General features: G+C 44.8%; 1 protein-coding gene across 4 annotated transcripts in view; it reads left to right on the top strand.

The window, feature by feature from the left end:
- The window catches only part of ARIH2 (ariadne RBR E3 ubiquitin protein ligase 2), a 52013-nt gene extending 37144 nt beyond the window's left edge, over positions 1–14869 (top strand). For 3 of the 4 annotated variants that reach the window (XM_038566506.1, XM_038566509.1, XM_038566507.1), the window contains 12 exons: positions 808–871; positions 2545–2695; positions 3609–3730; positions 5039–5148; positions 6858–6975; positions 7973–8023; positions 8114–8135; positions 10277–10428; positions 11624–11767; positions 12360–12428; positions 14071–14154; positions 14384–14869. In XM_038566506.1, the coding sequence (XP_038422434.1) occupies positions 808–871; positions 2545–2695; positions 3609–3730; positions 5039–5148; positions 6858–6975; positions 7973–8023; positions 8114–8135; positions 10277–10428; positions 11624–11767; positions 12360–12428; positions 14071–14154; positions 14384–14455 (1159 nt within the window). In that variant the 3' untranslated portion in view covers positions 14456–14869. Of the gene's footprint in view, positions 1–807; positions 872–2544; positions 2696–3608; positions 3731–5038; positions 5149–6857; positions 6976–7972; positions 8024–8113; positions 8136–10276; positions 10429–11623; positions 11768–12359; positions 12429–14015; positions 14155–14383 lie in introns of those variants that run through there. The other variant, XM_038566508.1, reaches the window with a different exon arrangement.
- Positions 14870–15348: the final 479 nt, after the last annotated feature.

Here is a 15348-nt window from a genome sequence, read left to right as displayed (position 1 = left end):
GCCTTTTGTCAGTTATATGTGTATTGAATTATCTTCCATTTATACCGTGGCTTTTCACTTTATGGTGTTCTGATGAACTGAACTTCTTAAATGTAACATAATTTGTCAGTTTTCCTTTATGCTTTGCATTTTTTAAAGTTTTTATTTAACCAATCTCAATGCCCAACATGGTCCTTAAACCCATAACCCCCAAATCAATAGTCGCATACTCTACCAACTGAGCCCACCAGGTGCCCCTGCATTTTCTTTGTCTTAATATATCATTCCCTGTTCCAAAGATACAGAGATTATTTATTTGCCTGTGTTCCCAGAAAGGAATTGAAAACAGATATTGTCCTTCATAAGTATTTTTCTTACAGTTTGGTGTCTGTTTTTTTTTTTTTTTTTTTTTTTAATTTTTATTTATTTATGATACTCACAGAGACAGAGAGAGAGAGAGGCAGAGACATAGGCAGAGGGAGAAGCAGGCTCCATGCATCAAGAGCCTGATGTGGGATTCGATCCCGGGTCTCCAGGATCACGCCCTGGGCCAAAGGCAGGCGCTAAACCGCTGCACCACCCAGGGATCCCAGTTTGGTGTCTTTGAAGCAGGGTTATTATTCTCATACCAATTGAGAGCTAAAAAATTGAAAGAGAAAAAAGTATTTATACTAAAGTAAGAGGGAGCTTGGTTCTGTCAAAAGGAAGTTAGAGACAAAGACACTTTAGTATAACCACGGCACTTGTTGGTCCCTTCTGGTTTTGTTCAGAGGTTAAAATGTTAGTCTTCATTTCTGAATCCCTTTATTTCTGCTTTTTGTTTTGTAGATACAAGTCTAATTCTGCTCAGCTGCTCGTTGAGGCTCGAGTTCAGCCCAGTCCCTCGAAACATGTGAGTGTCTCCCACTTGAGCAAGGCTTCTGATACACATGGTTTTTGCTGTGGCTTATGGTGTTATTGACAACCGTCTTTCTGTGTTTATAGTGCAACATGCCTGAGGTTTTTGTTTAAATATGGGCCTAAATCTTCCATTTCCATTATAATTTAAGAGTTTCCTTGTGGATGAAGAATAAATCCTTGCCAGTCCTGGGACCCTCTTCAGCCTCACCTTCCTCTTTACACTTAACAGCCTATACTCCATTTCTGCTAGGTTCCTTGGTGTTCCCAAGCTTACTGCACGCTTCTTTGACTCTGCTTGTGGCATCCCTGGTCTGGAATGTCCAGATCCTGTCCCTGTCTTTGCTTGTGGGAATGGAACTCACCTTTAAAGACCTACATCAAGCTGTCTCTCACAAAGCCTGTGATCTCTCCTCTCCAGACACCTCTAGTTAGATCTTGAAATCTTTACATGTGTGATGTAGCAATTCACTCATCTTTTCAGCTCCCCTACCAGACTGTGTGTGCTTAAGAATAGGAACTATATCTTATAGTGCATAGCAATTTCCTACGTATTTAGGAGTTTAACAAACATCTGTCAAGTGAATAAGGGCCATGTCCTCACTCTTTAGGAGGGAGAATTGGGGCTCCAATTACCACATAACTTCCATAGCTCTAAAATAAATTTATTATTAAAAAAAAAAAAAAAAAAAAAACTTCCATAGCTCTGAGGAGAACATTTCCAGGGCATACTGGATAAACATGAAAATACAGTGTTTTTCCTTCAGTTGTTTTTTGTATTCCCAATGAACTAACTAGAACCTAATGTAAACCTGTTGTGGACTTCTCCATCAGTTTGTGTCTTGGATCAGGGGCCCCATGTTGTCTTTGTTTACCAGTTCATATAGCATGGCATGATTTCTGAAGTTCAAGCTTTGCAGTTATTGTCCCACACCCAAAAGGTTTCTTTCCTAGTAGAAGCCTTCCTCGTCCCTCTAAATTAATTGTATGTGACATCTCTGCAGTGTGTTATGGATGAGTTGTGACTTAGTAAAAAGTGTAATATTTTGTATTTTGAGCATGTCCATGTGGGAAAAGTGCACTATCTTTGACAAGTAAACTTGCAGTGTGGGCTTGTTAGAAGCTTCACATGCTTAGCTGAGCCTCTGAAGAACCTCTGTAGTACTTACTGAGGGCAGCTCTTTACACTGAATGGGGCAGTTTATAAACAAAACCCTGTAGCATCTAAAAGCAGAAGTTGGACTGAATGACCTCCAAGGACTTTGGCAATTTGGAAATCCTGAGCATTTTATTTTATTTTATTTTATTTTATTTATTTTATTTTATTATTTTATTTATATTTATTTATTTATTTATTTATTTATTTATCCTGAGCTTTTTAGCCTGGCATTATAAACTATTGTAAGTCCTCTCAGCCTTCCTTTGCCTTTCTGAATCCTAGTGATTGTGCAAGCCCAGCTCATGTGCCACCTCCTTCAGGAAGCCTTCTTGATCTGTGCTTTATGTTCAGAACTTTTAGAACCCACAGAGCCCACACATTGCAGTTGAGTTCTGACACTTGTTGCAGAGTCAGTTTTACCTACCATGCACCTAGCTGCATGTGGCACCCCTATAGCCTCCCAGGATCTGAAGACTCCTCGTTACTCATTTGGCTTTGCCTCTCCCCAGGTTCCCACGGCCCACCCCCCTCACCACTGCGCAGTGTGTATGCAGTTTGTACGGAAGGAAAACCTACTTTCTCTGGCCTGTCAGCACCAGTTTTGCCGTAGCTGCTGGGAGCAGCACTGCTCAGTACTTGTCAAGGACGGCGTGGGTGTGGGTGAGTCTGCTGCAGAAATTGTAAAAGGCTGGCATGAAGTATTTATCTTCAAGTTTGTCCTTGTGGGTACTCAGGTCAAGTGTGTGTTTTCTTTTGAGCCAGATTAGGGTTTTTATTGTCAGAACCATTAGTTTTCAAACACATCAGGCTGAACAATGACAAAGTTTTTCCTAATCCTGAGCAAAATGAGAGGATTAAGGCTTTTGTTTGGGCATATATGTAAATGTTGGTGTGCATGCAAGGTGAAATTTTGAGAGAACTCTCCTATTAAGCTGCCTACCCTATCTTGATGCCCCAAGCAGTAGCCATCATTCAGAAACACTCAAAAAATTGCTGTTGTTTAAAGTAACATAACACAAATCAGATTTGGTGATTGGTTATAGGAGTGTTTGTCATACTTTGACTTGATGGTATCAGAACTCAATTAGCATCTGATTAATGGTATCTACAGAATCTCATTGTGTTGGTTAGTAATCACTTGCACATAATATTAAATATCACAAAATGAAATTGTTAGTCAAGAACCGTGTAAGAATCACTTTTTTTTTTTAAATTAAGCTCTGTGCCCAGGGGGAGGGCGGGGGGCTTGAACTCCCATCCCTGAGGTCAAGAATCACCTACCTGTTCTACCAACTGAGACAACCAGGTGCCCCAAGAACCGTATAGGATTTTTTAGATGCTACTGCTTTTTCAGTGGCTATTTGTGATATATATGTAATTTGAGGTAAATTCCAGTTGTGTCCACTCCAAATATATTAATTTTTCTCTCTCTTTTTTTTTTCTTAAATAAATTCTGTGGCTTCAGAGGTTTCCTGTGTGGAATCTTGAATTTGTTGGTGGAACTCAGTGGGAAAATATATATTGTTGTGTCTTCTGCAGTGCAGTTATCCATCATGTTGTCTTTGTTCAACAGGAGTCTCTTGTATGGCTCAGGACTGCCCACTCCGAACTCCAGAGGACTTTGTATTTCCATTGCTGCCGAATGAAGAATTGAGAGACAAATACAGGCGCTACCTCTTTAGGGACTACGTGGAGGTATGACCAGCCCCTGTCGTTGCATGTCTGTCTTCCTGAGCCTCCTTTCCATCACATATTCACCACAGTAACTTTATAGATGAGCCTCCTTTCCATCACATGTTCACCACAGTAACTTTGTAGATGAGCCTGCCATTAGATGCTATAATTTGAAGAAAGAGCTCTGGCTTCTACAAAGTGGAGAAGCCACTAGAGTGGTAGTGAAGAACACAGGCCTTGGAGTCAGACCGACATGACATGAATCCCAGGTCTGTTACTTCCTCACTGTGTAGGCTTCCACCCATTATTGTACTTCTCTGAGCCTTGGTTTTCTCTTGGAGAATGGTCTGCCTTCCTCACCTTCTTCACAGTTGCTTAAATAAGCTACTGTATGTCAGGGGCTGAACACTAGTCAGGGCTATGTCAGGGCTGTTTGGTTTACTGATTTAGAAAGCACAGAGAAGGGGTATTGCTTCTTGTGCAGCATGAAAACTTGCCCGTGATTCCAGCGTGGTCAGCTTTGGATTCCCCCTCCTCTATTGGGCTCCAAGCTCCGGCTTGCTGCCCCCATGCAATGTAGTTCTCATCTTTATTACTTGAACCTCAGCTTACAAGATTATCTGATGGGCTGGGTCTTCTCATGCATGAGCTGTAGGATAACATTCCCTTGTTCCCTGGGCTGCTTGCTGCCTTTGGTTTATGCGTGAGGGTCACTGAGCCTCTCAGGGCTTTTGTTTTTAGGTAAAATTAGTGTGTAACATTAAATTAGTTTCAGGTCTACAGCATAATAATCCAATATTTTATATGCTACAGAGCGATCACAATCTCATTACCACCTGTCACCCTATAATAGATCCCTTTCACCCATTTCACCCACCGCATAATCCCCTTCCCCTTCCATTCCCTATATCTTTGAGTTTTGTTTGTTCATTTTGTTTCTTAGATTCCGCACAGAAGTGAAATCATATGATATTTCTCTTTCTCAGTCTTAATTTCACTTAAATAATACTTTCAAAGCATGGGTGATTGGGCTGTGTTCCTTTCTAGACCTGGTGTTTGTGCGTTCATCTCACAGACACAGTTCTGTACTCCATTTTATCATCTACCCTTAGATCATTCTAGTGAGTTACACCTAGTTTTGGCTAAACATTCATACATCTTCAGTATCTGCCTAATGCTATCCTTTGTGACATCCTTTCTGAATTCCTGTAGCCCCTTGATAGAAGTCATCGGCTGGAAGGACAGAAGGTGTTCGAGCTCTCAGGGAAGTCTGATTTGGAAGCAGTGACTAGGGGATGTCCTCATTGTGTCCCCTTGGTGTGTTCACAGAGTCATTACCAGCTCCAGCTGTGCCCTGGTGCAGACTGCCCTATGGTTATTCGGGTACAGGAGCCTAGAGCTCGCCGAGTACAGTGCAATCGGTGCAACGAGGTGTTCTGGTAAGAGTGGGTGAGAGTGCTCAGCAGCCCTGGGCTCCTGCTTTGCCCTTCAAAGTACCACTGGTGTTGCTATAGATGAGGGTGGGGCTGGAGAGGAGAGACTGGGCTTTGAGAGCCTAAACTGCAGCTCTGCTCCAAGTGGGCAGGGTATGTATCCAGCATCTCATGTTCCACGGGATGTTTGATAATGCTTAGTCTGGAAACAAAAAAGTAGCACAGGTTCTTGGAGAATGTGCTATAATTTATGCTAGTGAGACTCATGGCACAGAGATTTGTCTATGTGGTTGTGTATGTGCCTGCACAGATAATCACATATTGCTGTGTATGAAAGCTCAACCTTCAGTGTTTGACTCTTTCTCCATCTTGGCCTTAATAGGCTAATTTTATAGCTCTATAATTCATAAAGGTAGTTTATATCTACTTGGGGTTTACTCCATTCAGTAGATATTGGGAACAGCTAAAGTGTACTGAAGGCTTACCATGGGAAAGACACTATTCTCATCATTTTACCTTCATTGTCACAAATGTGTACAATTGATACTGTTACCCTTATGTTATAAGGGAGGAAATGGAGATGCAAAGCAATGATAGAGCCATAATGTAGGTCCACATCTGTTTCTGTCCCTAATCATGCCTCCCTAGAAGATTCACGGTGGGGATTCAGAGAAACTACATGAAAATGTGGTGTGTGTGTGTGTGTGTGTGTGTTCTTGCCTTTAAGACATTGTTGAGGGAGTCTCTGGCTTACCAAAGATGAAGAACCACTAACATAAGGGTGCCTGGGTGGCTCAGTCAGTTAAGCATCCAACTCTTTTTTTTTTTTTTTTTTTTAAATAATTTATTTTTTCATGAGAGACACAGTCAGAGGGAGCAGCAGGCTCCTCACAGGGAGCCCGATGCAGGACTCAATCCTGGGTCTCCAGGAGCCATGCCCTGGGCTGAAGGCAGGCGCTAAACTACTGAGCCACCCAGGGATCCCCAGCATCCAACTCTTGATCTCAGCTCTTGTCTAAAAAAAAAAAACAAAAACAAAAAAACAAACAAACAAACAAAAACACTAGTTCTCTCCTTTTGTGTCCCGCATTATGAACATCTTTCCCTTGGGCATAGGTTAGGCTGTTTGCTTGAGAGCCTTTACTAGCCAGAGGTTGTGTTCGCTTGGACAAAAGAGAAATTAAAAACATGGAAGCCTAGCCCAATGAGTGTTGGAGTGTTTTTCTTTTCTAACTTTAAGTTTCAGGCATTGTCAGATATATCATCCCCCTGCAAATTGAACAAATTCAGTCATGTGTACATACTGTGTGCATCTGGTTGGGAGCTAGTCAAGGCTCCCAGAAAGTGGATCTCAGTTCTGCCTTGGGTTTGAGCTGAGTTATCGTCTCAGAGCACCTCACTATGCCCTTTAAGAGGCTGGACTCTGAATTTGACATCTTTTCAGAGAAGGTTGACACCACAGAAAATATTTAAGACGGAATCATTTTATTTGGGTTTATTAAGAGTATGTCTTAGAAATGCTTAGATTGAAGAGAAATTCATGCAGTATTTCAGTATAACCCTGGGTAAGTAAAGATCCCAAAGGCCTTGAGAGGTGACTGAACATCTTTGAAAAGCTCTAATTCAGGATCTGTTGGCTTGGACAGAAGGAAAATTGAAAACATGGGACCCTGACCTCACAATTATTTGAATCTTTTTCTTTTCTGGTTTTTAAGTTTCAAGTGTCGTCAGATGTATCACGCCCCCACAGACTGCGCCACAATCCGGAAATGGCTCACGAAGTGTGCAGACGACTCTGAAACAGCCAACTACATTAGTGCTCACACTAAAGACGTAAGGACTGTATCTTACCTGTCATGGATCTGCCCTCCTTAATGCTGCCTAGGGCCTTGCCTGGGAGGCTGGCCATTTGAGAGCAGAACACCCAGGGCCCCAGGGCCCTTGCTGGAGGCTGCAGACCCTTGCCCAGACTTGGCAGAGTTTGCAATGGACTATCATAGTATGTGTGGGGTGCATTTATTTTAATAAAATACTGAATTGCCTGATAAAGTTTGACCTATAGAGTGACTAATTAGAAGAAAACCAGGTGTTTTTTAATATCTCCTGGGCTTTAACAGCCCTGGGAGGGAGGTGGTTGATAGCAACATATAGTAAAGAGCAGGGCTCTGGTGCAAGCCCAGGCATGCCCAGTTCTCATTCTGAAACTTGCCATGGGAAAGCATGGCCTTCAGCCCCTTGAGCCCCAGGTGACTCAGCACCTACCCTGTGCCAGTCATGTGCTGAGTTGCTGCACTCACAGCAGACCTGTGACCGTGCCCTCATTAAACATAGTCTGCTTCACAGCAGTGGGAGAGAAAAGTGTCAGCTGGTCTCTGCATTGCTGCCTGGGTTGTGGCATCTTTTAGATGTAAGCAAGTGAGCTTTAGAAGTTGTTTCCTTGCCCTGTTGTGGAATCAGAAGTCCAGGGAAGCTGAGCAGGACTTAGTCCAGTGTGGCAGCTCTTGTGTTGCTTTGGCATTCTTCCCAAGCAGGAAGGCTTTGTGCTGACTCAGCTTGTGCTTAATCTGAGCAGCCTCGTGGCAGAGACAGATGGTGGAAGACTTAGTGGGGCTCAGCCAGTACTTGGAGTGTTTCAGAGCCAAACGTGCTGACCTCATTTCCTTGAATTGCTGTTCCAGCCTCAGCGACCCGCCACATTTAAGTGAGATGCTCCTTCCCAGAAGGGCTCGCACGATGAGCTACTGGGCACGGGTGCCAGGAGCTTTGTGTAATTTGTCTTAGAACCAGCCTGGTGGTGCGTGAGCCTAACGGCGCCCTTCTGTCTCCTCAGTGTCCCAAGTGCAACATCTGCATTGAGAAGAATGGAGGCTGTAATCACATGGTGAGCAGAAGCCTGTACTCTTTGCATATGTGCCATGGAGCCTTTGGTCAGCGTGCCCTTAACATATTCTCTTTTGTTTCCCTCTGACAGCAATGCTCCAAGTGTAAACACGGTGAGTCCCAGGCGTGGTGCAGAAGGCCCAGTGGCACAGTCTGCGTTTCTTGTGCAATGGGTCTCCAGTGCTCATTTACCGAGTGCTTTTATGGTGAAGTGACAAAGGGCAGCCTCAGTCACTTAAAATAACCAGTCTATAGCGGCTCTTGATTTTTTATTTACTCCTTTCCGCTGGTGCCTCCTGCCATCTTGCTGGCACATATAGTCAGAAGTCAAGATTGGTATGACTCTTAGACCTTCATGATCCTCAGTCATCCAAGAAGATCTTAGTATGTTCTTTTTATTTTTGCAAAGGCAGGTAAGTAGTGTTGGACTTATCTGTGCTACCTTACAGATACCTTTTAGAGCAGGCTGTTTTATTGGGGGGAGCAACAGAAGAGTCTTCCTTGGAGGTGGTGTTTTTTTTTTTTTTTTTTTTTTCCATGGCGGTTTTTACAAAGTTTCCATAAGGGCTTTTGATTTGGCCTTTTAGGTCTCATTCATCCATTGGGGGAGCTTACATAGAACCTATTGGTTTTACTTTGCTTCCTGCCAGATGAAGTAAAGAAATAAAACTCCTTCAGGTAGAAAGTATGTCCAAATAGGTCTCTTACACAGCAGTTTCAATGCTGACCAGGAGGCCCTGAGGGTATCTCTTTGTAAGGATCCATCTAATGCTATTCCTGTGTTTTCCCAGGAAACACACTGTGATCAGAGTGGACATGGCAAGGCATTAGAAGAGAACAGTGACTATGAAGTATAGAATGAAGATAGGCTGCTGGTAGTGGCATATTTCCTCAGTGGTATCCTACTCTGTCGTTGTGTGTTTGAGTGACAGGGATGTGTATCATCCACTTAGAACAGTGCATAAGACTTAAATACGGTTTAAAGAGAAATGCCAAGTGAACACCCCACAACCCATCACATTCCTAGTACCCAAGAAGTCCTCTGTGTGTCCCTCCCCACAGTCTCTCCGTCCTTCACCACCCAGAGTTAGTTGCCATCCCTTGCATTGCTGCATAGTTTGACCACCTCTACCGGCAACCCTAAGCAGTGTAGTAGTATTTAATTTTTTTTTAAAGATTTTATTTGTTTATTTATTCATGAGAGATGCAGTGAGAAAGAGGCAGAGACACAGTCAGAGGGAGAAGCAAGCCCCATGCAGGGAGCCCGATATGGGACTCGATCCCAGGTCCCCAGGATCAGGCCCTGGGCTAAAGGCAGCGCTAAACCGCTGAGCCACCAGGGCTGCCCTGTAGTAGTATTTAAGACAATAACAAGGCCCACCTCCTCGATTAAGGAAATAGCCAGTATTGCTGCTGTTCAGTGAAGGTTCCGAGAAGAAAAGTGAACAACCTCTGAGTCTCTGGGTCTTGCTTTAGCATCCCCCAAGTTTTGTAAGAGATCCTTTGGAGAAGTCAGTGAGCCAACTTGAATCCTGGGAAATAGGGTTTACTCGCTGTCAGAGACAGGATATAGATCTGGCCATCTAACAGAACTGTGGTTGGCCTTTCTCCATTAGGCCATAGTAATTGTTAGATGTTGAATGTTGAGTGGATCTTTATTTTTTCCCTCTTTGCTTCCTCAGTATAGAAGTAGACTCATAATTCTGAGTAGGAACTCTTGGTAGCAGTTGATTTTATAGATGTGTTCTTTTAAAAAAAAATGACAAAATTTTTTTTAATTAAAAAATGACAAAATAGGGGAAAGCCTTTATTCTCAGCTTCATGTACAAAATCTTCTTAGGACAGATGTCTTGAGGGTAGGATGTAGGCAGGAGGGCAGACGTGTTTTGGACAACCAGATGGGCCTCATTGGACAGGTGTCTGCTTCTCTCAATGGCATGGACCAGCAGCCTTATACGGTCAGCATCTGCCTGTGTTGGGTTGAAAAGGTACCAAGCTTATGTGCCCATGGAACTGAGAATACCCGCTGGCTTTTGTTCATATTGGCAAGGAAAGGCTACAGGGACAAAGGGATGTGACAAAGGAGAGATGCACATTCCTTCTGAAAAGAGACACTCTTAAATTAAGAGTTCTGGTCAAGTGACAACCCCACTTCATTCCCCTTTCACAGGATCTGTCTGTCCCACTGCTTTGCCTTTGGAGGAATGTGGGCTTATCTTGTGGGTATAAATTTCTCTTTCTCTATTCTTTGCAGACTTTTGCTGGATGTGTCTAGGAGATTGGAAGACCCATGGCAGTGAGTACTATGAGTGCAGTCGGTACAAGGAGAACCCCGACATTGTCAACCAGAGCCAGCAAGCCCAGGCCAGGGAGGCCCTCAAGAAGTACTTGTTCTACTTTGAGAGGGTAGGCATCTTCTCCTGCAACTGCTCCTCAGGGATGGGCTTCTTCCAGCTGGCCTGCTGAGGTAGAAGTCCCAGACTAGTGTGCCAGTATGTACACACAGAAGTCAGGAAAAGTAGATTCTGCAGTGGACCTGAGTGATGCTTCCATAAATGTGGCTTTTGGGTTCTACAGGGCAAGCCACGACCAACAAAGCTCTTTGAATGGTGGGTTGAAGGACAATGAGGGCGCCATCAGATAGTCTTTTTCCATTTGGTACCATCTTAATCAGATTTAGAGAGCAATTCCTCCCAGGAAGACCTTTCAGAAGCCCACAGAGTATAGCACATTTGGTTTCTTTCTTTAAGATTTTGTTTATTCATGAGAGACAGAGAAAGGCAGAGACATAGGCAGAGGGAGAAGCAGGCTCCCCACAAGGAGCCCGATGTGGGACTCGGTCTCGGACCCCGGGAACACGCCCTGAGCCAAAGGCAGACGCTCAACCACTGAGCCACCCTGGCATCTCGCACACAATAGACCAGTGGGTACCTAACTTTGTTTAGTCCTCAGGGCTGAAGCCCTATTGCCCTAGATGGTAGAGTGATCTGGCAGGCAAGCAGCTGCTCAGGACAGGGTTAGTGGTGTGGGCTGAGGAAGTCTCCCCCCTCCTGGGGGACTGAGTCTGAGTGGCTCAGTCCATTGGGTGGCCGACTTGTGATTTCAGCTCAGGTCATGATCTCAGAGTCCTGGGATGGGCCTATGTCAGGCTCCACACTCAAGAGGGAGTCTGCTTCTCTCCCTCTCTGCCTCGCATGCTCTCTCGCTCTCTCTGTCTCAAATAAATAAATATTTTTTTTATTTTTATTTTTTAAATTTATTTATTTATGATAGTCACAGAGAGAGAGAGCGAGAGAGAGAGCGAGAGAGAGGCAGAGACACAGGCAGAGGGAGAAGCAGGCTCCATGCACCGGGAGCCCGATGTGGGATTCGATCCCGGGTCTCCAGGATCGCGCCCTGGGCCAAAGGCAGGCGCCAAACCGCTGCGCCACCCAGGGATCCCTCAAATAAATAAATATTTTAAAAAGAAGAGAAAGTCCTCCTGCACTCTCAAGGACATACAGTCCCCATAAGTTTGATGAAGCTGTGGCCATGCTGTGCCAACCAAGGTGTCTATTCTGAACTTCTGTCTGGACTTGTGTTCCTTCTATGTACCCTGTAGTGGGAAAACCACAACAAGAGCTTGCAGCTGGAGGCACAGACATACCAGCGGATTCATGAGAAGATTCAGGAGAGGGTCATGAATAATCTGGGGACATGGATCGACTGGCAATACCTACAGAATGCTGCCAAGCTCTTGGCTAAGGTTTGTACCAACTCACTCCTCTGGTCCCTGGCCCTGATAGGCCCAGATATCTGAGAATGGGAGGCACTATAGGGGGCAAGAGAACACAACACTTTGTGTGGCTCTGCATGCTTCTGCTTCGAGGTCTGTATTTCCCTGGGCTGTGACCACTGAGGACCCAGTCTGCTGCTGGCTGCCAGGGGATTTCCAAGAAAATTATTCCACTACCTCAGGGAAGGAACTGCAGGGAAAACTAGAGCCCTTTTCTTCTTTTGTCCCATCCATGCCTCACTCGGGAGAAACTAAGATTGTCTTTGGACAAGTATTGAGATAGATGTGTGGACTCTGATGTCCAACTTGAGGGAAGAGCCATTGAGGCAGCTGCTGATAATAAATGAGTTTGAAAAAGGAACTGTGGGTGTCCTGTGACCATTTATGTTTCAGCTTTTCCCATCTTGTCCCTCAATTCATCCTGGGGCGTGGCCTCATTTCTTTTGAGCCTATACCTATAGAGCCAGGCTAACTTGCATGGTTGGGTAAGAATTGCAAAAGCCACCAGAGATGTGTTCAGGTTAGGTTCACTCGTGCAGGTGCCTTCTCTCTTCTATTGTAGTGCCGATACACCCTGCAGTACACTTATCCATATGCGTACTACATGGAGTCTGGACCCAGGAAGAAGCTGGTAAGGCCAAGCAGTCCTCCTCTCTGCCCTCTTAGCTTCAGAGGTAGCCTTGTCTACCAGCACTTCCCAGGAGAGTGGGGACCAGACCCTGGTTATTGGGAGGCCAGAACAAAACTGTCAGTTTTAAAAGTTCAGTTCTCCTGGGGCTGAAATGAGTGGCTCTTAATTTTGGCCTCAGGTCATGGTCTCAGGGTCGTGAAATCGAGCCCTGCTCATGTGAGCTCTCTCTCTTTAAAAAAAAAAAAAAAAAAGGGATCCCTGGGTGGCGCAGTGGTTTGGCGCCTGCCTTTGGCCCAGGGCCCGATCCTGGGGACCCAGGATCGAGTCCCACGTCGGGCTCCCAGTGCATGGAGCCTGCTTCTCCCTCTGCCTGTGTCTCTGCCTCTCTCTCTCTCACTGTGTGCCTATCATAAATAAATAAATAAAGAAAGAAAAGAAAAGAAAAAAAGTTCCCTTCTAAGCATCTCTAAAATAGACCTCAGAGCCTGGCATTTGTTTAATATTAAGGCAGATAGACCAAAGCCCCTGAATGGCCATAGTTATAGGGTGACTGGTTAAAAAGCTCTGTAGCCACTTAGAAGTCCAGCACCTGTGGTTTTGGAGGTACCCAGCATATGCATTCCTAAATTTTAGTGGACTTTTTTTTTTTTTTTTTAGTGGACTTTTTAACATCTTTGTTTAATTCTTTATCTTAGATATGGGCTGTTGGCCCTGATTATAAAGTAATTCATATTATTGTTTAAATGTTGGAGAACAAAGAAAAACATTGACATCATCCATAACCTCACCAGAAAGACATGGCCACTGTTAGCATTTTTCTGCCTTTTAACATTATTTCTATGTTTAATGTTAATTATATGCATGATATTCTTTTATTGTTACAGTGGTCCTTATTTACCAGATTGGTAAATACCTTTTTTTTAAAAAAAGGATTTATTTATTTATTCATGAGAGACACAGAGAGAGAGAGGCAGAGGCACAGGCAGAGGGAGAAGCAGGCTCCATGCAGGGAGCCTGACGTGGGACTCGGATCCTCGGTCTCCAGGATCAGGCCCTGGGCTGAAGGCGGTGCTAAACCGCTGAGCCACCCGGGCTGCCTGGTAAATACCATTTTTAAAAAGTACATAAGTGTTTCATTATATGGTTATACCATCAGCTGGGGCATTCATTGTTTCTCTTTTGCATTATTATAAATAAGATATTGAGAAACATTTTGTGTATAATTGTACAATGGATGTACAATTACTAAGTCAAGTGGTTTGAATATTTTTAAGACTTGATTTTCAAAAGGGCTGAAGAAATATTCAGTGAATACCAGGTCTGTGAATATACTCTCTGACTTGTTTTCACAGCAACTATTTCACTGTATGTTAGGAATATTGTCTTCAGTGGCTGAAATTTTTCCCCTTTTTTGGGGGGTGGAGGGTGAGTTTGGCTGTACCCCCAAGTGACTGTACTCTTCGAGATGCCTTTTGATTGGGTTCTGGCTCTGGCTCCAGGAACTAGCACTGCTTTCTGAGGACAGTCTCAGGGTTGTCTGTAGCTCATGCGAGCCTGAGGTGCTGCGTCTGCCCCTCCCATCTGCAGGCCCTGCCCCGGCTGCAGCCCCTCTCCTTTTGACCCTCCTGCTCTGCCCATACAGTTTGAATACCAGCAGGCTCAGCTGGAGGCTGAGATCGAAAACCTGTCATGGAAAGTGGAGCGTGCAGACAGCTATGACAGAGGGGTAAGTGCTTGCCCCCTTCTTGGTCCCTCTGTTGCAGGCCAGGGAGGACTGGCATGTGAACAGAGGATAGGGTCATTACGAGCATGTGGACTGGAAGCTGCTGTGGAGAATGGTGGGAAGGGCAGTGCCTCTGATCCCTTGAAGCCCCTGGTGTCGTGGGTGTGGCTGTGGCCGCTCCATGCTCTTGGGGACTGGGCCATGCAAGCACCATCTTGCTTCCCTGGTGCAGGACTTAGAGAACCAGATGCATATAGCAGAGCAACGGAGGAGAACCCTGCTGAAGGATTTCCATGACACCTAGATTGGGACTTGGACGTGCTGGAGTGAGGACGATGTGGCTGCGAGGCCTCCCGGCTGCTGAACTGCATGCTGCAGGCTCTGCCTTTCACCACCTCAGGCAACAGCCAGGGCCCCACTCCTGACAGACACTGGCCACACACCTCTTAGTCCATTTCTGTTTTCTTCTCATCTTTTCGCTTTTTGTTTCTACCAGGGTAGAGGCCATGTTGAATTGGCCTCTTTTCAGGACTTTTAATTCCCCCTGGATGGTTGTTGGGAGGGAGGGAAAGTTTTTTCTGAATGACTATTAATAGTATTAGATCATTACAACTTATGTAATTTTCAAAGGTTGTATAATTCTACAAAAAAAAAAAAAAAAGGCAAACCATAGAATTACACAGAACCCTTTTTAAAAATAAATTGGCATTGGAGTGTTTTACCCTCTAGCTATTTTACTTAGAATGTAACATATGCTGCCTGCCCACCCTGCCTCAGAATGTCTCCTGCAAGAGGGCCCAGGGTGGTGGTCTCTGTTTTCCAGACTCTCATGTGTTTGGCCGCAGCTGGTGTCTCAAGGGAAGAGTGTGGGTAGCAGACAGTAGGGAACTGAGTTGGCCTGTGTAATGGGCATGGAGCACAGGGCATCGCAACATGCTTCCTGCCTGGTTCTTTGGGAGCCATTTGTGGTCAGGTGCATCTGCCTTACCTTGAAGTGAGGATGTAATACAGAAAAGGGCCTTGTCACAAAGTGGTGTTGTCTCCGATGGCACTGTGGTGTCTGTGGGCTCATCTTTCTTTCAGGTTTACCCAGGTCTGGCTACTGAGACCAGAGCCCACGGCAGAGCATATGTAGGTTTGTGGCCCTCCAGACCAGCGGACATGAGTTCAGCAGTGGTTTCTTTTGTCTCCTAAAAA

Source organism: Canis lupus, chromosome 20 (assembly GCF_011100685.1).
Source record: "Canis lupus familiaris isolate Mischka breed German Shepherd chromosome 20, alternate assembly UU_Cfam_GSD_1.0, whole genome shotgun sequence".
Taxonomy (NCBI): Eukaryota; Metazoa; Chordata; class Mammalia; order Carnivora; family Canidae; genus Canis; species Canis lupus.
Note: the sequence above shows the minus strand (reverse complement) of the source record. Positions and strands in the feature narration are given on the sequence as shown.